The 22,999-nt window shown below is 52.3% G+C and overlaps 1 protein-coding gene across 7 annotated transcripts in view; it reads left to right on the top strand.

The window, feature by feature from the left end:
- col16a1 (collagen, type XVI, alpha 1) overlaps positions 1-22,999 on the top strand; it is a 59,884-nt gene that overhangs the window by 1,157 nt on the left and 35,728 nt on the right. For 6 of the 7 annotated variants that reach the window (XM_088602449.1, XM_088602448.1, XM_088602446.1 and 3 more), the window contains exons 2-19: positions 1,038-1,165; positions 5,255-5,326; positions 6,915-7,032; positions 10,277-10,400; positions 10,522-10,806; positions 10,921-11,001; positions 11,340-11,477; positions 15,218-15,250; positions 16,625-16,660; positions 17,030-17,056; positions 17,286-17,348; positions 18,275-18,316; positions 18,545-18,589; positions 18,997-19,038; positions 19,226-19,288; positions 21,442-21,486; positions 21,863-21,958; positions 22,603-22,641. In XM_088602449.1, coding sequence (XP_088458575.1) covers positions 1,072-1,165; positions 5,255-5,326; positions 6,915-7,032; positions 10,277-10,400; positions 10,522-10,806; positions 10,921-11,001; positions 11,340-11,477; positions 15,218-15,250; positions 16,625-16,660; positions 17,030-17,056; positions 17,286-17,348; positions 18,275-18,316; positions 18,545-18,589; positions 18,997-19,038; positions 19,226-19,288; positions 21,442-21,486; positions 21,863-21,958; positions 22,603-22,641 — 1,443 coding nt within the window. In that variant the 5' untranslated portion in view covers positions 1,038-1,071. The remainder of the gene's footprint in view (positions 1-1,037; positions 1,166-5,254; positions 5,327-6,914; positions 7,033-10,276; positions 10,401-10,521; positions 10,807-10,920; positions 11,002-11,339; positions 11,478-15,217; positions 15,251-16,624; positions 16,661-17,029; positions 17,057-17,285; positions 17,349-18,274; positions 18,317-18,544; positions 18,590-18,996; positions 19,039-19,225; positions 19,289-21,441; positions 21,487-21,862; positions 21,959-22,602; positions 22,642-22,999) is intronic. The other variant, XM_088602447.1, reaches the window with a different exon arrangement.

Here is a 22,999-nt window from a genome sequence, read left to right as displayed (position 1 = left end):
CTGTCCTTGTCCGGTGTGCCTGGGCATGAAAACCTGAAACCTGACACCTGAAGAAGGCTCCACAGCCGAAACGTTGTGTTTTCTTTCTTCTCTTCTCAGCATGGAATAAACCTATTACTTGTTCCTATGAAAAAGTGAGCTTACAAAATGTGCTCTGGTGGGTGCGCATGCATGCTAGTGTACCACTGCCTCCTGTCAAAGTGTTTACCGAGCCGCCCCCAGCTGGTGACGTGCCTGATCAGGTCCGTTAATGATCTGAGAGCTCCGCCAGAGGAAGAACAGGTGAAGGTCTGCAGGTCACAGGGGAGACGAGCTGCCCGGTCGCACAGACTCCATGCAGCTGTTCCCGTGAAAGTGGTGCCCCAGACACGGGCTCGGCGCGCGACGCAGGAGTGTCGTTTGGCCTGACGAGCGCCTCGCTGCCCAGAGCCTTTTCCTGCCCGTGCTGCTGGTGCTCGACGCTGGTGCCTCTGCTCCCCGAGGGCAGCCGCTGGGCCGATCCCCCGGAGGACCACATGTCGGATCTTCCCGACACTGCTGCTGGGTGTGAGCTCTGCGCTCATGCTCTCCGTGGCTCCTCACAGGCCACAGGTGCACGGACTGCCACCCCCGCGAGCCCCTGATCTCACAGCCATGTGCAAAATCCTGCGGCGCAGTCCCGTGAACCAGCAACAGGTTAACAACAACGTTCCAGTAATAATCTGTAATCTAAGGCCTTTCAGTGTTGACGACTGTTTGCCTGATGAATCACTTTCAGGGTCCAGTTGAGAGTTTCACCTCCAGCTGTTAATGTGTGTGTGTGTGTGTGAGGAACGAGTGTCAGGATCAGGTCATCGTGTCTCTCACCCCTGCAGGTGGGGTTGGGGTTGTTGAAAGAGCCCTGCACTGCGGTCATCGTGTCTCTCACCCCTGCAGGTGGGGTTGGGGTTGTTGAAAGAGCCCTGCACTGCGGTCATCGTGTCTCTCACCCCTGCAGGTGGGGTTGGGGTTGTTGAAAGAGCCCTGCACTGCGGTCATCGTGTCTCTCACCCCTGCAGGTGGGAGCTGTGCGGCTGACACGCGGAGGAGACCATGTGGGTGACCTGGCCGGCGGTCGTCTCAGGCGTGCTCTGCCTGCTGAGCACGATGCTGTCATGTGAAGGAAGCCAGCTGTCCTCTGCTACAGGTACTGCGCTGCTCTTCTTTCTGCTGTTGAGGACGGTGCAGCAGTCGGTCAGGGGGCTCACGGGCGGGACGTCCAGCCTGCGGTCCTGCTGCCTGTGCTGCAGCTCCGCTCTCCACACCCTGGCTGGCCAGCAATCAGGAACGATCAGCTGACTTCTTTTGAATTTAAAGAGATACGTTTAAGCAGTTCCAGATTTTCTGCTTTTGTCAGAAAAAAATGAGAACCAGGAGCAAGCTCCACTCCTCTTTTTCCATTTGTAATCATGAGCAATGGGTGAAGGTCTGTTATTCAGAAGATAAATGGTTATTGTGGTGAGTGAGGATATTGCTGTGCAGATCTCACAAAAGATGTGGAAAAGAAGGACTTTCTTGTCTTTAAAAAGCAGGGGGGGAAAATTCAGTCTACTACAGATTTTCCAGGATTAGAAAAGAGGAACAGTAGTCTTTCTTACATTTTCCTTGGTCGAATGGAGGAGTTGAAGTCAGGAGCTAGCGTGTTGAAGGGCTTAGGCGTGTGGGAGCAGGGCCCTGCTCGGAGATCTGGGTGCTCTGTGGCTGGGAGGAGCCTGTGGGGAACCCCAAGAGCTGGCGTGAGGCTTGCGGACTGGCGGCCCCTCACAGGCTCGCGAGTGCCAGCGCGCCGCCTGGCCCGGTGCCCCTCGGACGCGCTTGGCGTGACCTCCTGTACGAGCTCCGAGGCGCGGGGTCTGCGGCGAGTCCCGGCAGGGGGGATTCTCTCTCAGTGAGTCACTGACTCAGTCACGGCCTCGCTGGCTCGGAGCTGAATATCGCCGTCGTCTGACTGCATGTGAAGAGAGGATTTCCCTGCCTCTGTGGCTGCTGTTCCCAAACCCACGCGCACAGTAAGGAGTATGAGTCTCCAGTCGCAGATCTTTTCAGGATTTTGAGTCAGCGTCCCCTAACTCATTCCAGCCCCGTCTCCACTTGGGAGCCCAGGCTGCTCCCGTCCTTTTGACGTGCTAGCAGCCCTGGAAAAGTGTGGGTTTCCTGACTTCACCCCACTTTCCAGTGTGTTCCTGCAGCCGCTCCTGCACACAGGGTCGGGTGTCTATCAGGGGATATTGGCTCAAAAAAGTGTCGACTTTGTTACAGACAGGCTGCTGCTGTGTGATTTTCATGTGCCTATCGGCTGAGTACAGCTACATTTATAGCGAAGAGTACAGTACATTTGGAATGGCCCCACAACGATTTTTTAATAATTTCACGAGTTCTCAAGCTCAACATGGGGCAGCATGCTGTGCTGTTTTCCCCCTGAAATGAAAAGCACCCGAGTCTTGTGGATCTGCGGCGCGGCCCTGTGGGGCCCTGTGAGGCCCTGTGGGGCCCCGTGAGCGGGCAGGAGAGAGCCACGTGTGGCCCTGTACCGCGGCAGCGCAGCGGCGCTCGTGTTCCTGACGCCGGCCTGTTCAGGACGAGCCCGGAGGAATCCTTCGCTTGAGGAGCTCACCGGGTCGGCCGTTCCAAGTTCTACTCGGCTCCAGCGGCCTCAGATGTCCTCCAAGCAAACATCAGGACTTGGGCACCTCTTGTGTTTCCAAGTGAGTCACTCTGACAAAGACCAGTGGGCACACGTGACAAGTTCCCTGAGCTCTCGCTGCTTCCCTCGTTCTCAGGGGCGTTAGGAGAGACCCCTCCAGCCTGAACCCCTTCCTCCTATGTGACCTCTCGCTCTGTGTGGTTCCTGCCTGTACCGTAGGGGGCGACCTTCCAGCCCTTCAGTCACACATCCCGGTTTCCTGCGTTTCCGGGCAGTGCCGGTGCTCCTGCTGCTGAGAGCACGCCTGCGTTCCTGCTCCCCCCTGACCCCCGAGTGTCTGGCGTGGGCAGCAGGGGACCCCGGGTGTAGAAGCAGCAGGTCTCTCCTTCCCTGGGATGTAATGTGACCAACAACAGGGAGGATGTTTCTGAATCCCTCGTTTTGTCCCACTGAGCGGTGAGAACCAGGCCTCTGAAGTGTCATGTACAGACCGTCCTATTTTTACCATCTCTTTGGCCAAAAATGTTTTTGGCTTTTGAACGGTGGAGCCAGGCTGTTAAATGCTGAGGTTTGGCACTTGTATGCTCCTCCCGTTGCTGTTACCAGATCGTCTTTCTCCCTGGCGCGGATGAATAGCCTCTTGTATTCTCGTCTCCGGGCAAAAGTGGAGTTTGACAAATAGGAAGTAATAAAATCGTTTATTTTCTTGCCGCGAAACTCGTCGCAGATTTCATTAAGGGGAAAGAAAGCAGCACAGACGCACACCTTTCCTGTCGCTTACTGTGTAACAATTTTGAGGCAGCTTTCAAAAGCAACTTCTTGCCATCATCAGTACATAACTATACGCTGCTTAATTAATTGCTGAAACATGCTGGAGGCAGCTGTGGTTAGCATACTGCTGGGAGAGGCTCCCCGTTGTGTTTTAAAGCTGAGCGCTCTAGTAGGTTTGTGTGGTGGAGGGGTTGTGAGTAATGCAGAGCCTGCTCACTGCAGCTTTAAGGAGAATAAAGAACAAGCAAGTCGAGCTTCCTTCTGCGCTGAAAGAGCAGCTTAGCAGCGGAGACAATGTGTTTCTTCATTCTAGTTTTCAGGATGGAATCAAACTTTCCCTGCTCCTTTGCAGCCAGTGCACACTAATGCAGCTCCCCACTGCAGCCTCTTAAGACGAATAAACCGCTTAATAACAGAATGTTCCTTCCTGCTCTTCGAGCGGCTCGTTCTGGAGAGCCCTGCGCCCCGTGCTGCCCGGCGGGGCTGTGTGACGACCCCGCCGCTGTGCTCCGTGCAGGTCTGACCAGTCCAGCGCCCTGCCCTTCTCTCAGACAGCCGCTCCTCCCCAGTGCTTTCATCTGCAGACCCAAGCCGACGGTCAGGCAGCGTGCCACTCCCAAACACAAGTGTGTGAGAGATGGGCCCTTGATTTCCCTTCCTCAGGTGTGATATCCTACTTAATACATGACACCTTGAAGGGTAAATGGGACCCCCCTCAGCCGCTGGGTAATTGCAGGACATAATAATAGTAGGAACAAGTAAAGGTTTATTCCAGGCTGAAAAAAGAAGAAAGTTTCGGCCGTGGAGCCTTCTTCAGGTGTGACTCCTCTTCCAAGCTGCAGCTGAGAACAGGGTGCCAGCAAGCACACATTTACTGTTGTTAGGAAGATTAAGAAACTAAGATTCTATAAAAAAACAGCTATTTACATAAAGATTGGTCTATAACCGTATTTGCAGGAAAAAAATGGGACTGCAAACAAAAATGAATTGGCCTTTTAAAAATTAATAACATTCAGAGTCGCAAAGCGTATGAAATACATGTAATAGGTTTATTCCCTGCTGAAAAGAGAAGAAAGAAAACATAACATTTTGGCCGTGGAGCCTTCCTTAGGTGTAACCTACGCATGCTGACGCAGCTGAACTATAATAATAATAATTCATTACACTTATATAGCGCTTTTCTGGACACTCCACCAACAGCGCTTTCCAGGTCATGGGGATCCCTTCCAGCACTACCAGTGTGCAGCCCCACCTGGATGATGGGTAACACCCCTCATTTTGAGAAACACTCTGGGATTTTTAATGACCACACAGAGAGTCGGGACCTGACTCATTTTGCGTCTCATCTAAAGGACGGCCCCTTTTTACAGTATAGTGTCCCCGTCACTATACTGGGGCATCAGGACCCACACAGACTGCGGGGCAAGCGGCCCCTACTGGTTCCACTAACGCCTCTTCCAGCAGCAGCCTTAGCTTTCCTGGGGGTCTCCCGTCCAGGTACTGGCCAGGCTCGCAGTGCTGAGTGTCAGTGGGCTGCCAGTTGGGAGTTCCGGGGTGATACAGCAGCTGGTTAATTACCAGTAGTAGCTCATGGATTCAGGTCCCTGCTGCTGTGTCCCAAGGACAGGGTGCTGTGCTGTACCCCAGTTACCCTAGTCATGTGAGCGGGCTGCAGTAATGGACTAGCGTGCTCTCTAGGGCAGAGGAGAGGAGTTCTCTCCCCTCCTGAGTCCGCTTGGCCCGTGTGGCTTGCAGGCCCGTGCCAGACTGCGACCCGCTGACATCGTCCCCGAGCCTGACAGCGCTGTGCTGGCTTCCCAGGTGCCCGCTGCCCCGTGCTGCAGGTGGAGGACTGGAGGTTCCAGCCCGCTGAGCTCCAGAGCAACATCACAGGTGAGCGGAGTGTGTGTGCACTGCGTGGACAGGACAGCATGTGAGAGACAGAGAGACAGGGGAGAGGAGTCCGTGTGCCACATGGACATGTCCACTGGGAGTCTTCTTCACGCCCTTCTCTCAGGACGGGCACAGTACAGCAGGCAGCTCCACTCAGTGTAGACAGATCATCACAAAACAGTGCATAATGACAGTACTGTATGTACAGACAAGAAACAGACTGAACAGTAAATATGTGGTAGCCATAACTGAGCCACTAGTACTGCGAGGCTGTCCACACACAGGGGGAGGCCTGCGGGGAGGACTGTAGACTTACCCAGCAGACTGACTACAGTGGACAGTCGGAAGAGGGGCCCTTGGCCCTGTGAGGCCCTGTGAGGCATGCAGACTAGGTAACCTGTTTCCTTCCCACAACCCTTTGTGTTAAAGAAGAGCCTCCAGTTCTCAGAATTGTCACTTACAGACAGTTTCTACTCTGAATACTAGAGGGAGCAAGGGAGCAATCAGGTTGAGTGTACAGTACTGTGCATGCAGAGGTGCAGAGTGAATGTAAATGCGTATAACAAGAGTGGCACTCTGCCAGACACCTGGGCCGGAGCCCCGGGCAGAAAACGTTTGCCGGCTGTTCCTCAGCTCTTCAAGGTTGAAAGGCAGTTGATTCCAAGCACACAAGAGGCTTGAGCACATTCAGCATCCCATTGTCAGAACGACCCCGGGTGGCAGGAGGGCCTTCGCCTTACAGAGCTCATCGGGTTCTCTCTCTCCGGCCCCAAGGCCAGTAGTGGGGACGAACTCCCACTCCCACCTCTACCTCCCTGAAAGGGACCGTTATTGAGACGCCAGCCAATCCTAACTGACTGGGAAAAAGCGGAAAACATGCAGACTCCACACAGACAGGCACCCCATCTTGACATGAAAGCTAGGAGCCTGGCGGAGAGGCAGACAGCTACCCCCCATGGCATTGTGCTCACTGTGCTGCAGCCTCCTGTGCTTTCAGGGGTTCAACGGCTTTGACTCGTCTCAGAAATGTGACCCAGCATTCCTAGTGTGGCCTGCCTTTCAGATGTTACCTACTCTCCTGAAAGGAAAATTTTACAAATTGTGTTTTTTGATTTCTGGTGACTATCTCCCGATTTACTGTAGTTGTTAAAGTACCATCTGCTCCTTTGGCGCTGTCTTCGAAGAACGAAGGCAAATTTGGAAAAATCAGTACTGAAAATTAAAAATATTTGGGGTGTAAAGATAAATCTGCATATGTTTAAAGTAACTTCAGGAAGGAAAAATGTGAGAATTGTTCTGAAGAGCCAGTCCTGAGTCAGAATAAATCCTTACCGAGTGTTTGTATTTCAGCAGGCTGCTCAAAGTCAATAGACAATTGATTCCAGGCCCGCATGGAGCAGGTACCAGACTGCACAGAGAGCTGGAGTCCTCTCTTATCTTTTACAGCAAACTAGATTAATGAAGCTCAGAGGCTGAAGAGGGAGCTAAGCGGCCAGAGCTGTGCTGGAGATTAATACAGTAGAACTTGTTATCAATAAAGCGTCTCTTCAGAAGATGATTGATGTCCCTGGCTTCTCTCTCTGTTCAGGTTTCAATCTGGTGAGGAAGTTTGGGCTGCTGAAGGCCCCTGAGGTGAAGAAGATCCGGAATCCCAGAGGCCCAATCATCCTGAGGCTGGGAAACCTGCCTCTGATCCGGTCCACTGAGTAAGACTGCCTCTGATCTGTCCTACTTAGTAAGACTGCCTCTCTCTGCCTCTGATCAGCCCCACTGAGTAAGACTGGCTCTGTCTGCCTCTGATCGGGCCCAGTGAGTAAGACTGCCTCTCTCTGCCTCTGATCGGGCCTACTGAGTAAGACTGCCTCTCTCTGGCTCTGATTTGGCCCACTGAGTAAGACTGCCTCTCTCTGGCTCTGATCTGGCCCACTGAGTAAGACTGCCTCTCTCTGGCTCTGATCGGGCCCACTGAGTAAGACTGCCTCTCTCTGCCTCTGATCGGACCTACTGAGTAAGACTGCCTCTCTCTGCCTCTGATCAGGCCTAACTGCCCTCTAGTGCACAGTCACCAGATAGCAGTGTCTGCTTACAGAGAGGTAAAAGGTAAGGGCTGCTGTCTTCTGTGATTCAGTGGCCAGTTCTGGGACTGTACTGCTTTGGGCAGAAACTGCTCCAGGCTTGTTCTGCTCTCTTCATTGCCTCTGGCTCTGGGAGTTGTGGTAAAAGTCTAGCAAACTGCAGCTGTTTATGGAGTTTTCCCTATAAAAATACAGTTGCTGCATTTCTTTTCAATACGAAAAAAAATCATCAGTGTTATAAAATCATAAAGCTTGGTGTGTTTGATATGGATGTGTAATCTACGATTCTGAAAGATGTATGGTACACCTCTGAAGAGTGGAGCTTTTTGATTTGACTCCCTGGTCTATATTCTCCTTATAATAACTCTAACTGCTCCGTGCTGATTGAATCTATTGATCGTTTGCAATGGCTTGCTATTTGTAGATGATTACCTCTTTCCCCCTAATTAAGTAAAAAAGTGGTTCCATTTATTAGTTATTGACAAAACACCCTGTTAAAGATCGATCCTCAGAAATGTGATCCAGCTACACAATCTGAGGAAATAAAAGAACTAACTAAAAGACATCATACCTCCATCTGTCTTCTGATTTGAGGTAGATTAAAAGTTAATTGTTTTTGGTAAAGAGCCAGATGAACATGGCTTTCAGGATGCAGTTGGTTGACTTAACTTCTAGAATGAGTGCAGTGATGAATTGTGATCTTTGCTCAATGCAGTACAAGTGTCCTGCTTGTTGGCTGTCTGCCCTGAGCTCTTCTATTTTTGCTTGTTTCTCTCATTGGCTGGCTGGATATCAAAGCCATTCCAAAGCTGCTGTATCAGTTCGCACATCTGGATTTGAAGATGCAAAAAAACACCACATCTGGACTGAAAATTAATTTTTAAATGAGTATAATTTTTTAAATATAAATCCTTCTGCCCTCTTCATGGCCACCGCCTTCGCCTCCTCAGCCGTGTCGAGTGAATTCCTGACAACGGAGCTCTGGGTCAGAAGAAAGTTCTGTCAGCATGGTGCTGCAGAGGCCTCTCCTGGAGGTCAAGCAGCTGTCCAGCACTGGAAGTGGAGGGGTTTGAAGGCTACAGAAGCAGGGACTTTCAGTTTAAGAACCGGATGGACAGCAGGGATGTATAAGCAGAGCAGCGTCTCGGGAGCACGCGGGACGTCTCCGAGCACTGCGCACCGGAGAGGACAAAGGCAGAGGGGGCTCAGAGGGCAGAGCAGTCAGCTGAGGGAGGAGGGAGCTGCGCTGAGGTTCTGCAAGGTTCATCAGTGAACCTGTCCCTCTCCTTGCACACACGCGCACAGGCCCACACACCCCCCTCTCAGTCTGCTCACCAGAACAGCATGTGGTTTCCTCCCTGAAACTGGAGCTCCTGGTATTCAGAGTTTTTTTTTCTTTATCTTGTTTCTTTTTCCAGTGAATGCTTCTGCTATTAATTTAATATCCCAGAAGCTCAGGGCAAGGTCAGGAGCTTGGCTCTGAGAATTTGCAGTTTGTCTCCTAATGGTTTTATCACAAGTCAGGGAGGTCAGTGCGTCGCAGGGATTTCGCGCCACGTGTGGAACTGGGACAGAGCCCCCCACTCCTCCCCTCTCCTCGTCTCCCCCTTCCTCTCGCAGTCAAACCCATTATTCAGGAATTAGCCGGTCGTTTGCAGTTTCCGTTTCCCATTGGAATTCGGTAAGAATGAGTTCACTCTCTCCAGCTCCTCCAGCAAATTCGAACATCAGCACCAGAAGGAATGCGGAATTATTTTAACACCAAGGAACAAGAACACCTGCCCACGTCATCCCTGCGTTTTTTTTCACCGGTATATTTTGCAGTTCATTTTGAAGTATGAAAGATCCCGTAACAACAATGATAAACTTTAATATGGCACCGTTAACAGTAATTGTTTCAAAGCACTGTTGTTTCTGTATGTGTGCAGAGCATTTGTTTTCAAAATAACTAGAGAATACCCACAGAAAACCAAAATACTGTACTTCTATCCTGAATTCGGTGTTTAAATGGGATAAAAATCTCCATCTCTCTGAGCAGTTCTCTCTAATGTGTGAGCCCCCTCTGACCACGATACTCTTGCCTTTGTGAAAACGAGATCTCTGGACTTTGCTCACCTGTTTGGGAGTAGAGATCATTCTCTGCTTGGCCCTTTGCTTTTGTGCACAGCAAGTTGGAACAGGACTCCCTCTGGCCTCTTGCTGTCTGTGTGTATCTTGGGCAACGAAGAGGAAAGTGCTCTTTGTTTAGACTGGATTGTGTCTGTGAAGGCTGTGCCGGGCAGCTGCGCTCTTCATTTCCTCTGCACCGGCTCTCCAGCGTGATAAATCACTGCCTTGCAGGCCCAGACTAGTCCCACACATACAGACTCTTACCTGAGCCTACAAGCTGAGGTGCCTTTGAAAGCCAGTCTTCCTGAACGCTTGTTTCTTGTTGCTTGTCTAGGTTAAATGTAAACAGATAATCTTTTGGGTAAAACATGCAGTATCTGTGTGGTTTCATGTTTTCCTGGCTTGGCATGGATCTCCACTAATTTTCCCCAATGTCTTTTACAGTTGTTCATAATTTGGGTTTTAGTAAGTCACCAGTAGATCACTAGTATGGCACTAATAATTTACTAATATGTCACCAGTAGTTCACTAATATATCACTGAGTAGTTTGCTAGTCAGTCACCAGCAGCTCATGAGTACTTCTTTAGTAGTTTATTAGTCACCAGTAGATCACTAGAATGTGACCAGCAGCTCACGAGCTCATCATTAGTAGTTCACCGTCATTAGCAGTTCACTAGCCAGTCTCCAGTACACCAGTGTAATAGTGTATCATTAACAGTTCACTATCATTAGCAGTTCACTTGTCTGTGTGTCTCTTGCCCCCAGACAGGTGTTCCCCCGTGGACTGCCGGAGGAGTTCACACTGGTCATCACTCTGCTGCTGAAGAAGAAGACAGCGAGAGAAAACGTCTACCTCTTCCAGATCTCCGACCCCCAGGGGTACCCGCAGGTACAGCTCGGGGCAAAGCTCAGGACAGGCACGGCTGCGAGCCTCCTCTTCGGGCACGGGGGGGTCCCGCTGTCTCTCTGCGTTTCTCAGCTCTGCCCTCGCACCCCGTCTCTCCGGGCAGCTCTCTCTGGACCTGAACGGGCCGGACCGGACCCTGTCCCTGCGGGCACAGGCGCGGGAGCACCAGGGGGACGGGTTCGTGGGCTGCACGTTCAGCGGCGAGGGTGTGGCCTCACTCTTCAACTTCCGCTGGCACAAGGTGGCCCTGAGCGTCCGGGCCGGCGCCGCCGCCCTCTATGTGGACTGCAGCTCCATCGAGACCAAGCCCCTGGACGACAGGCGGGCGGTGGAGCCTCACGGACACACCCTCCTGGGGATCCGCGCCTCTGACGGGGCAGCGGCAGAGGTGGGTCTGGGGGTCAGAGAGCTGACTGTCCACTGGGCTGTAGAGAGGATACAGACAGGGCTGTGTGTGGCGCAGTCCTGAGCCCTCTCTCGCTCTCTCTCACTCCCCCTGTAGTTTGATATCCAGCAGATGACGGTGTACTGTCACCCTGGCCTGGCCATCCAGGAGTCGTGCTGTGAGATTCCTGGCGCTCGGGTAAGAGGTGCTGCACGCAGATCCCAGGAAACCAAGTCTTCCTTCCGATTCCCTGTTCCCCATTCCCAGCCTCGGCGTGTTCCAGGGCTGTGCTGCAGGACAGCAAGAGCTCCAGCTGTGCAGGTCCTGTGACTGCACCCCAGTGAGTGGCCGTTGCGGGAGACACACTGCTGTGCTTCTGCAGTCCTGCTCGTTGTCATCTCTGAGCTTGCTGTTGCCGGATAATTGTCGACTGCGGACTCGACTGCTCCAGCTGTGGAGCGGATTTGCAGATGCTGGAAGAAAGAGGAATATCGTCTGAAGGGTGGGTATGGTGACCCCATGTCTGTCCCCGGCAGTGCCCCCCTGACACCCCAAAAAGCCGGCGTGCCGCAGAGAGCAGCCCGCGGTCCAACCTGGTGGAGGTGGTGCCACAGCCGGAGGGCAAGGTGTACACACGCTGCTTCTGTCTAGAGGAGGGGCCCGGGGACACACAGGTGAGCCTGGGCAGCGCAGGGGGGCTGTGTCACTGGGGGAGTGGGGTGTAGTTGCGGGTGTGGGGAGCAGTGGGGTGTAGTTGCGGGTGTGGGGAGCAGTGGGGTGTAGTTGCAGGTGTGGGGAGCAGTGGGGTGTAGTTGCGGGTGTGGGGGAGCTATGGGAATGTGGGGTGTATTGGGTTGTACAACGGCCCTCCCTAGATAATAGTCCTGCAGATGTTGGTGTATTTTTAGTGCTGTGATTATAGTTTTTTACTCAAATATTCAATAAGGAAGTTCAGTAAAAATAATCATTGTTTTAAAAAAAAAGCTTAGATTCAAAAATACTGTTGACATATAAACAAGAAAGAAAACGATCCAGTGGAAGTTTCAGGAGGCGTGTCAGGAATGCTGTGTCCCTGAGGTATTCCCTGGGGAGCTGTGGGAGAGATCTGGATTGGGAGAGCAGGGGGGTGACGGATGGGGTGCAGGACAGGTCAGGGTGCACGAGGGGCGAGGGGGGCACAGACGGGGCTAACTGACACATTACATGTGGCACGTTTCATACACGCTAATATACAGGACATCCGAACATGTAGGAGCACCTAGGGTTTTAGAAGCATTTTCGTGTTGTGGCTTCTCAAAGACCGTGTATTTCATACAGCTGCACTGATGAGGGTTTAATTCTGTCCATGTGCACCATCGCTGATCACGCTTACTGGGAATACTGGGAGCTGATGGGCACTACTGTACAGCGGCTCTGTCCCAGACAGGGTTTGGGGACCACTCGGCGCACCTGTCCCTCCTGAAGCGGGGTCCCGTATCCCGTCTTTTCCGCGAATCTCCTGCTCGGACAGCTCCTCTGCTCCTTCAGAAGCGCCCACGTCAGCTTGACCTCCCAGCTCGGCTCTCCCATCGGAAAGGAAGAAATGCCTTTTCCTTCCCTGCCAGGACGGCTTGTTCCTTTTTCTTTTTTTGCCTTTTCCGGGACTGTGGCGATGTTGGGATTTCTGGCCCTGGCAATGCTGTTCTCCCAGGCTGAAGCACTCGATACAAGTCTTTCCAGCCCAGTCCTCTGGCTCTGCCAGATCTGCATGCAGCAGGATTTTGGGAATGAGCTGCGACAGACATAAGAGGAACTCTCTAAGGAGCCAGATTTTATTTTCCCCATTTTCCAGAAACCTTTGGAAGTTTTTTTTTCTTGCTTTTGCCCTGTCTGCTTTATCTGAGGCTCTCTGTCTGTGTGTTTTCTGGGCTGCATCACTCACTCCTTCCTGTTTTCCCTGATGCTCTGCTGGGGACTTGTGGTTCTGAGCTGGCTGAAGGATTGTTGGAGCGTTCCTGTGCTTCAGATGAGCGCTATTGTTTCCCCTGCAGCTGCTGAGGCGAGCGCAGGCCGGCGCTGCGAGAGAGTTTATCCGCAGACAGACGGGCCCTGATGTAAATCCATTCAATATGTGCAGCACACCACTAACCACATGATAATCTCTCATGAGCCGCCTGCAAAGTTTAACCCTCACAGAGCACCGAAGAGTGCAGGGCCCCTTTCGCTGACAACATGATCTTCTTCATCCTCAGAGAAATTAATGTAGCATGCACTTGATGAAGGTACTGCAATCTAAAAATAACATGCTCTTCTCTTTTCATCTTCTAATAATTCCTAAGGGAATTTAGAGAATTCAGAATGGTTTACGCAATCGAACTTTTAACGTTCTTATATTATCTTTTCCTCCACCTTTTTAATGCTTAAAAAATGACATACATCCCTCGATTCGCGGATGCCCGTTTTATTCATTTTCTCTGTGGCGAAGCGTGTGTAATACCTGCTCCTCGGTATCCGTTTCCGTCCCGGTTCCGGAGAGATTTCCGTTGCAGCGATGGTGTGGCCTGGCCACAGATCCCCCTGGTGCTTGCAGACCAGCGAGGATTTTCTAGCTCTCCATGTGCTGTAGTCCTTTGATGATTCAGTATTGCGGAGCTGCTGCTCCCATTTCTGTTACCTGCCTTCTGCTTTAGCTTTTCATCGCACCTGTATTAATGAGTAATGACTGACTGTCCTCTTCCTGGGCGGTTACCCAGAGCAGACTGGCTGTCTGCACCTTAAGCTGTTATGTGTGTTGCCATCCTGCACGCGGGGCACAGTGCCCTCTGGCAGCCCGGGGGGTGTCAGGGAAGGGGGCCCGCTTGCAGCCCGAGCTGGCACTGCTCCATACGCCACTGCAAGCGTGCACAGCAGGGCCAGAGTGCGCCCGCTGGCGGCAGCCATGTGACCTGCCGGGAGCCGGAGGCTGGGAAGGCATGTGCGCACACGCTGGAAACTGAATCGCGCATCACACCTCCCGAGGAGAGCATTGTGTATCTTCTCTGCCTCTGGACGTGGATTTCGTAATGCGAGCCAGCTGTGAGCCTGGTGTCTGCCCCGCTGTCAGTCTGCGCTCCCAGGTGCCTTGGTCGGAGCTCCAGAGTGGGATAACAGGCCCCTCCGTGTGTGCTGGGCTCCGCCCTTCATTGTGGGGGCTGTCCCTGCCTCCCAGGATGCCACAGTGCTGGAGTGCAGGGCCAGCATGGAGAACAGGAGAAGATCCCCTGGCCCGTCTCTCTCACTGCCCATCGTCCCCAGTCGATGTCTCTCTCTCTCACTGCCTGTCATCCCCAGTCGCTGTCTCTCTCTCTCACTGCCTGTCGTCCCCAGTCGCTGTCTCTCTCTCTCACTGCCTGTCGTCCCCAGTCGCTGTCTCTCTCTCTCACTGCCTGTCGTCCCCAGTCGCTGTCTCTCTCACTGCCTGTCGTCCCCAGTCGCTGTCTCTCTCTCTCACTGCCTGTCGTCCCCAGTCGCTGTCTCTCTCTCTCACTGCCTGTCGTCCCCAGTCGCTGTCTCTCTCTCTCACTGCCTGTCGTCCCCAGTCGCTGTCTCTCTCTCTCTCACTGCCCATCGTGCCCAGTCGCTGTCTCTCTCTCTCTCACTGCCTGTCGTCCCCAGTCGCTGTCTCTCTCTCTCTCACTGCCTGTCGTCCCCAGTCGCTGTCTCTCTCTCTCACTGCCCGTCGTCCCCAGTCGCTGTCTCTCTCTCTCACTGCCCGTCGTCCCCAGTCGCTGTCTCTCTCTCTCACTGCCCGTCGTCCCCAGTCACTGTCTCTCTCTCTCACTGCCTGTCGTCCCCAGTCACTGTCTCTCTCTCTCTCACTGCCTGTCGTCCCCAGTCGCTGTCTCTCTCTCTCACTGCCCATCGTCCCCAGTCACTGTCTCTCTCTCTCTCACTGCCTGTCGTCCCCAGTCACTGTCTCTCTCTCTCTCACTGCCTGTCGTCCCCAGTCACTGTCTCTCTCTCTCACTGCCGATCGTCCCCAGTCGCTGTCTCTCTCTCTCACTGCTGTCTCACTCCCTCACTGTCTCACTCAGTCATTGTCTCATTCATTGCCTCAATCGCTGTCTCATTCATTGTCTCGCCCTCTGACTGCCTCAGACGGCTGAGGTGGGTGGAAATGTGTTTGGCCCACTGGCCAGTAAGGTAGCAAGAGCAGAGCAGCTGGTTGGTCAGTCAGTGGTCAGTTGGCAGCTGACCTGGGTGAGAGTTTAGTTCCATAGAAGGTGTGGACGCTCGGGGGTGGGGCGATGTGACTGTGGACCAAGGAGGTGGCCGGTGCCAGATTGCTCAGGGTCTGTAGTCAACGGGCTCCTTACAGATTGCGATGGCCAGTATTCTGCCACAGCGGGACTGACGGTGGGCTGTGTTCTTTTCTCGTCCTTCTGACGGCGCCCAGGTTCAATCAGGGACGCAGGATGCGGCAGACAAAGTAAGTGGCAAGACTCTTCCGGCTGGTCAAACCGCATCAGGGGTTTCTCGTCCCGGGAAAAATCCGAAATACTTTTGGCACTTTTTCCTGGTCTTCTGCGAACCAGGGGAAGCCAGTGTGAACCCCCTTTCAAGCAATGGGGGTGCAGGAGCCCTGTTCAGTGAGCTGAATGGCCAAGACGCCTGAGCTCTCCTGTGTCGGGGGACGGAGTGGTGACAGCGCGTCGTCACAGGCAGACGTGAGAAAAGAGCGCAGCGGTAGAGGCGAAGCACACGCCTCCGGGCACGTTCCTGCTGCACCGCTGGGATTTAGAGGATCCATGGGAAAATTAGTTCAGCTTGTAGGAAACAGTGAGCAAGCAGAGAGCCTGCCAGACACTCACAGAACGCCCGAGAAGCCGAGAGCTTGAAAACCTGAAACGTCTTTTCTAAAAACAGCTTGAGGTTGCTCCAGTGTGACTTGACACAAGCTCTCTGGGTGGCTGAAACTTTTTTTGTTAATTGCATTTTTTTTTCTTTTCACCAATGATGCATATGTAGAAGTGATTATGAAGTTCCTGTTCCCACATGGAGGATTGGAATTGTCTTTAGTTTTTTGCTGCAGGGAGTCTTCTGCTGCCATTGATCTCCGTCTCCAGTGAATCAGACAAAGTAATAGCAGATAATTCACCTCTCATCCGCCAGTCTGCTCCCCCCCGTCTCAAACTTTCAGCAGTGATGATGGAATTTGACTTGTGCTACAACCCCACCTGCTGGTCCCGAGTTGTAAATACACCTGCTGTTAACATGAAGCTCTGGAATCAGATCAGATCACTTTATTAGCCATGTACAATTTCTTGCATTAGGAATTTGTATTTTTTTCACATACCCCAGCTTGCTCTCCATGAGACATACAGACAGGGAGAGAAGCTGGGGGTCAGAGGGCAGGGTCAGCCATTGTACAGCGCCCCTGGAGAAGGCTCTTAAGTACTCCAAAGTACTGAACCTTTTTAGCCTTGAACAGAGAAGACTACAAAGGGACTTGATTTAAGTACTCAAAATCTTCAAAGGCCCTGACAAAGACAAAGTCAACCCATCGGACTTCTTCAAAATGAACTGTGACACATGAACCGGAGAACACAAGAGGAAGCTAAGTGGATCCAAGAGTAGGAATCTCTTCCTTACACAAAGGGCTTATGGAACAGGATACCAGGATACCAGAACAGGATACAGAAACAGCTGGATGATATCCTTGGTTTTAATTAGCTCCTAGCTATCAAAGAAACTAAATGGGATTTGAAACCATTCCTATGTTCTGACCAGAGGTGTTAGATTTGTGACTTGGGATGTCTTGGGAAATGTGAGTGAAAGGTGTGTTTTCTGTTTTGTTCCTCAGTGTGCCCCTTGTGTCCAGGTGAACCAGGAGCAGAGAGTGAGTATAGCCCTGCAGCACTGCTCTAACTGAAGCAGGCAGTGTGATCCGATTCTGTGAAAGAATTAACCTTCTTTTAATCTATTGTAGGGTTCATCTGTTCACAGTGTTTTTGATTTATTAAGTATGTACAGTACTGTTTAGCTGTAGAATACTGCAAATCTTTTCAGTTAAAGCCTACGATATTCCCTTCTTGATCTGGTTTTCTTATGGAAGCTTGTTAATGCAAGATGATGCCAGAAATTAGATCCATTTTTGCAGTGTACCCTTGTCCCCAAAAGCAGCGTGAGGATGTGCTGGTCTGGGGGTTCCTCTGTCCAGCACCGTTGCCTGCTGCTGTCTGACTCTCTTTCTCTCTCTCTCTTTCAGGACGAGAGCGCTCCCTACAGGATCCAGGCCAGTCTGACAGCCGCTGCACCGCACACAGAGCAATAATGTTGAATTCGTCTCCTAATTCCTAGACTGACTAAAACAAAAGATTTGTTTTGTAGACGTGTTGTATCTGTCTGTCGTGGTTTCTCCCTGCTTGGCTGTGACCACTGAGACCTGTGTGTCCAGGGGCTTGTCTGGCCGGCAGTGACCGTGACGGTGATGGTGACTGTGACGCTCCGTGTCTGTGTTACAGGCTGAGAAAGGAGACCGGGGAGCTCCAGGGTTTCACGGCTCAAAAGGAGAGAAAGGAGAACGGGTACGAGAAACTGGACTGTTCAGACTTGTTTGTGCGCAAGAGCTCATTTTCCAGTACAGGAGTATAGTCTGTTTTGTATCCAGGCGACACTAAGTGTACTGCCTTCTCCTCTCTAGACAGTGTTGCGTGCAGGCTTGTCATAAAGACATCATCAACTGGCTTCAATACACCAGGGTCTCAACATTCACGAGGATTTGATGCAGAGAACAGTCAATAGCCAAATTCCCATATAACCCAGTCCACCCCATACCATCACATAATGTACTACAGTATACAGTCTGTGTAGATAAAAGAAATAGGTAACCCTCCCTTATATGATAATTAAAATATTAATGCATTGGCTTTAATTTAATTTACATAATATTGATCAACTAAAAGAAACGAGTAATCATGCTGTGGCTACTTGAGCAGGTGGCAGGGAGAGGCCCACTTACCTACTGGACTCGCCTCTCCATCCTAGCCCGTGGTGCCACTGATTTGAAAGGTGCCGTTAATAAGCTTCAGATCAGTTTCACCTCTCTGTGTTCTACTATCTCCAAATTTGTAAAAGATTTCGAGACCCTACTGTTTTTCAAAACCCAGCTGCTAGAATCTTAACCTGATCCATGTCCCACATGACATATCACTCCTGGTCTAGCCTCCCTGCATTTGTTCCCGGTGTTACTGTACAATACATAGGATTGATTTGTTGCTTTGGCTGCAAGGCACTTTGAGAAACTTGACATTTGACATAAAATCATTATGACCTGAACCCTAAGATAAGGAAATGACAAGCTGAATTAATATGACTATGCCTGATGTGTTTGGATTTTTAAACAGACATTAAAGTCACCTAAATTATTTCTCCACATTACATGACCTGTATGTTGTTGTATCTGAAAGGGTAGGTTGTTTTTGACATTTTGCTACTTTCCTTTTCTAATCAGGGTGCAGACTGTGTGGGAACTGAGGCTGGTTTCTCAGGCTCTGTAAGTACATGCAGTCCTTATTTCTCCCTGAATGCGTCCGTCCTCGATACCATTGTAAAGTGAGGGAGAAGGGCACCCGAGGAAAGGCAGGTCTGCTGCCAGTCCTGTGTGGCAGTGCTCTCTGCCTTTGCTGCAATGTGGACATGCAGGCTGACATGCGTCATGGACAGCTCAGCTTGCCGTAGTTTGTCTGCTCGGAGTGAGCTGTAACCCCTGTTTCTCTTGCAGTGTTCAGAGGGACCCAAGGGAGAGAAGGGAGCGAAGGGCGAAGTGGTGAGTCACCCTGCTCTCTGTGCACTGAGAAACACCCAGAAATCTCTTCTCACCCCGGTGTAGCGGCGGTCCGGCGCCCTCACTCCTGGTCTTGGGGGGCTGAAGTCCACCAGGGTTCACAGGGGACGTCTAGACCTCACGGATTGCAGAACTGGAAACAGGTCACTAGCCAGTTAGGTGACCAGGTGGTTCCAGTCAGGTCATTAGGGTCCCCTTGGCCCTCCAGGACCAGGAGTGAATACGAGTGCTCGGGCCAGCTGTTCTCGGACATGGGTTTGAGACCCGAGGAGACAGTTTTGCAGTTGCAGGGAGTCGCGCTCTCCTTCTGTGTTCCTTGATCGTTACCTGAAGGGCAGGACCTGAGACTGGGATCATACTGAGATTCTTCCTCTTTGACTGTTTCTCAGGGTCCTGCTGGGATTGGGGCACCAGGATTCAAGGGCTCTAAGGTAGACAGCACGGCTCTCCCTCTCCTTGATGAAGACCTGGATACTGCATGTGAAGAGATGCATGTTACAGATTCCCCCCCCTCTCGCTGATAATAAGCCCTGGGAATGTCAGAATACTGCTGGTTTGCGGCGTGTGTCTTGACCGTGCTCATCTCTCTCCTCTTCCCTCATTCCCTCTGTGCTTCAGGGGGAGAAAGGCAATAAAGGGGATGGGGGCCAGCAGGGTGTGGCGGGGACCCCAGGGAAGGACGTGAGTATCCCCGACTTTCTCTGCTTTTCATCAAGCCATCTCACTCAGGCATGTTGCACCTTTCCCACTGCCTGGAGAGGCATGTACCCACTCCGCCACACAGCTAGCACAGCGGCTTCTGGGCTACTGGGCCCAAACAGAAGGCAGGAGGCTGGAGGACAGATAGGTCCTGTAGATGGACAGACGGAGGATTGATCTTCTGCTGATCAGAGAAGAAACTGCCCAAAAGAATGTTTAGGATGCTGATGCTTTCATTCCTAGATCATCATGTGCTGTGTTCTGGGGGACAGATCGGGGCCTGGCGTGGGCTTCATTCCAAGCCCGCCCTGAGGCACTGGGACTCTTCTGCGTAGCCCAGCTCTCAAGTGCAGCAGCACTCCTGCCTCTGGCTTGTGGTCGCTCGTTCAGTGCTCTGCAGGTCAGGCTCTGGCGTGAAGCCCTCCTCACTGCAGGATCCGCCTGATGCCATATCGATTGAGACAGAGTAGCTGAGCTTCGGTAAATCAATGGAAATGCATTGACTGTGCAAATAAAAAAAAAGTTAGCTTATTAAAGGAGATTGAAGCTGTTTAATCTTTTCAAGCACTTGGCCATAAAGGCAAGGTTACAGCTGAAACTGAAATAATGAAATTCTTGTGCCTTGTAGTGATTTTGCTTGTGTTCAGATGATGTATCTGAATGAAGTAGTTTTTAAAACGTGTAGATCAGGGAGTTTCTCTGCATTTTGAGCTGATTTCTGTGTTTGCACAAGTAGTATATTATACGTGAACGATTTACAGCATCTGCTTTGATAAAGAATAATACACAGTAGTCTAGCGATCAGTGGGTTTAGCTTCATAATATCGTCATTCATCCCGCATTTAAACTTTCCAGTGCCGAGGGGTGTGTGTGTGTGTGTGCAGTAGGGTTCAGGGGTGCCGAGGGGTGTGTGTGTGCAGTGGGGTTCAGGGGTGCCGAGGGGTGTGTGTGCGGGGGGGGGTTCAGGGGAGCTGAGGGGTGTTTGTGTGCAGTGGGGTTCAGGGGAGCTGAGGGGTGTTTGTGTGCAGTGGGGTTCAGGGGAGCTGAGGGGTGTGTGTGCAGTGGGGTTCAGGGGAGCTGAGGGGTGTGTGTGCAGTGGGGGTTCAGGGGAGCTCAGGGGTGTGTGTGTGCAGTGGGGTTCAGGGGTGCCGAGGGGTGTGTGTGTGCAGTGGGGAGTTCTGGGGTGCCGAAGGGTGTGTGTGTAGTGGGGGGTTCTGGGGTGCTGGGGGGGTGCACTGGGGTTCAGGAGTGCTGAGGGGGGGGGGTGCAGTGGGGTTCAGGGGAGCTGAGGGGTGTGTGTGCAGTGGGGTTCAGGGGAGCTGAGGGGTGTTTGTGTGCAGTGGGATTCAGGGGAGCTGAGGGGTGTGTGCAGTGGGGTTCAGGGGAGCTGAGGGGTGTTTGTGTGCAGTGGGGGTTCAGGGGAGCTGAGGGGTGTTTGTGTGCAGTGGGGGTTCAGGGGAGCTGAGGGGTGTTTGTGTGCAGTGGGGTTCAGGGGAGCTGAGGGGTGTTTGTGTGCAGTGGGGTTCAGGGGAGCTGAGGGGTGTTTGTGTGCAGTGGGGTTCAGGGGAGCTGAGGGGTGTGTGTGCAGTGGGGGTTCAGGGGAGCTCAGGGGTGTGTGTGTGCAGTGGGGTTCAGGGGTGCCGAGGGGTGTTTGTGTGCAGTGGGGTTCAGGGGAGCTGAGGGGTGTTTGTGTGCAGTGGGGTTCAGGGGAGCTGAGGGGTGTGTGTGCAGTGGGGGTTCAGGGGAGCTCAGGGGTGTGTGTGTGCAGTGGGGAGTTCTGGGGTGCCGAAGGGTGTGTGTGTAGTGGGGGGTTCTGGGGTGCTGGGGGGGTGCACTGGGGTTCAGGAGTGCTGAGGGGGGGGGGTGCAGTGGGGTTCGGGGGTACCGAGGTGTTTGTGTGCAGTGGGGTTCAGGGGTGCCGAGGGGTGTGTGTGCAGTGGGGTTCAGGGGTGCCGAGGGGTGTGTGTGCAGTGGGGTTCAGGGGTGCCGAGGGGTGTGTGTGCAGTGGGGGTTCAGGGGAGCTCAGGGGTGTGTGTGTGCAGTGGGGTTCAGGGGTGCCGAGGGGTGTGTGTGTGTGCAGTGGGGTTCAGGGGTGTTGATGTTCCTAATCCCAGTGCCCTCTCTCCTCACCACAGGGCCGGCCGGGGGAGGTCTGCGTGGTTGGTCCCAAAGGTCAAAAAGTAAGACTGCAGTATCTGTTTATGTCCTTTTTCAGTTCAACAATAATAAATACAGTGGCCCTCAAATTCAAATACCGTCAATATATATCCGGGGGCAAGAGTTTGCAGGACTGATGTTTTCTGTTGTCCATTTCCCTCTCTGCCGGTGATTTCGATTAAGATTTCCACTTCAGGGTCATGGAGCTGTGTGTTTGGCTCCCGGAGACGGGACCTCCGGGTTTTTAGCTGTGCTCCTGACACCGTGAAGAGGTGCCTGTCCGGAGGTCCCTTGCCTGGCTCAGCTCCTCATACACTCTCACCCCAGTTACCTGCAGCCCCGCTGCCCCTGTGAGCGCCTGCTTCTCGATCTGTCTCACTGCGCCTCTGCTGTCTGCAGGGTCAGCCGGGGCCTGTGGGGCCAGAGGGGCTGGTGGGGGAGCCGGGGCCACCTGGTGTCCCAGGGCTGGCCGGAATTGGGGTGCCTGGACCGCCGGTGAGTGTCATGAGGCATGAACCTCTTTCTTCAGGTACAGTAAGAATCTGACCTGTCGGGAATATTCTCCAGCTGGAACCAGAGATCCCCCAAAAAACTAAGGATTAATTCAAACCCCTCCAGAATGAAGCTTTACAGTTTTAATCCCACGAATAGCAAAGTTCTTCAGTCCTCAGTTATGAGCAGAAAGGCTGCATGAAGAAGACTGGTGTATACCTGTAGCCTTTTAATAATGCTTCTGCTGCTCTTGAAGGATAATAAAAGCATATCCCAGGATCTCATCTGTTTCTTCAAAGAAGCCAGGTTGTAAAGTTTATTCCCCACTTCCCTTTCGTACGCTTTTATCACCTTTTAATTTAGTGTTCAAATATCTAGGTGTACACCTGCACTTTCTTCGCTGAATCTACTTTTTCGGATGCAGTTCATCCAGGGTATGAATAAATGTACATTAAAAGTGCAACGGAAAGTCTGGTTTACCTAGTCAGCAGACTGTTTGAAGTTACAACCCTGCAGCAACTCTTTTCTTTAAGCTACAGCTTCAAAATGCGTTGTTTTTTTTTATTCTGAAGCCAAGAACGGTCCCACTTCAATAACAGTTTACAGAGTTGTTTCCTGCCGGTGATGCGAGTGTGCTTTGTTCACAGGGCTCCCCTGGAGGGCCTCCCGGAGCGAAAGGAGACAAGGTGTGATCGATCGCCCTTCACTTCAAGCACACATTGCAGATTGCACAGCAGACAGGCCTCCTGCTGACTGTGCACCTGAAACTCTGCTAGTCACCAGCACCTCAGCTCTCTGATGGGCTCAGATGGCTGACCTGTAGGGTGTGCTTCCAGGTCAGATTGCATTGGTCTCCCCCACTCAGGTGCTGTGAACAGCTCTCGCTCACCTGATAAAAGCGGCGAGCTGTGCCTGGGAGGAGGAGGGGTCAGGGATCAGGGTTCTGCACTGGAGGGTTGTGAGTTCAGATCCCAGACGGGACACTGCTGTTGTACCCTCGAGCAAGGATCGGTCAGGCACACGCCCTGCAAGCTCAGCTCGTAC

Source organism: Lepisosteus platostomus, chromosome 13 (genome assembly GCF_059453375.1).
Source record: "Lepisosteus platostomus isolate fLepPlt1 chromosome 13, fLepPlt1.hap1, whole genome shotgun sequence".
NCBI classification, from domain to species: domain Eukaryota; kingdom Metazoa; phylum Chordata; class Actinopteri; order Semionotiformes; family Lepisosteidae; genus Lepisosteus; species Lepisosteus platostomus.
This window is presented reverse-complemented; position numbering and strand designations above follow the sequence as displayed.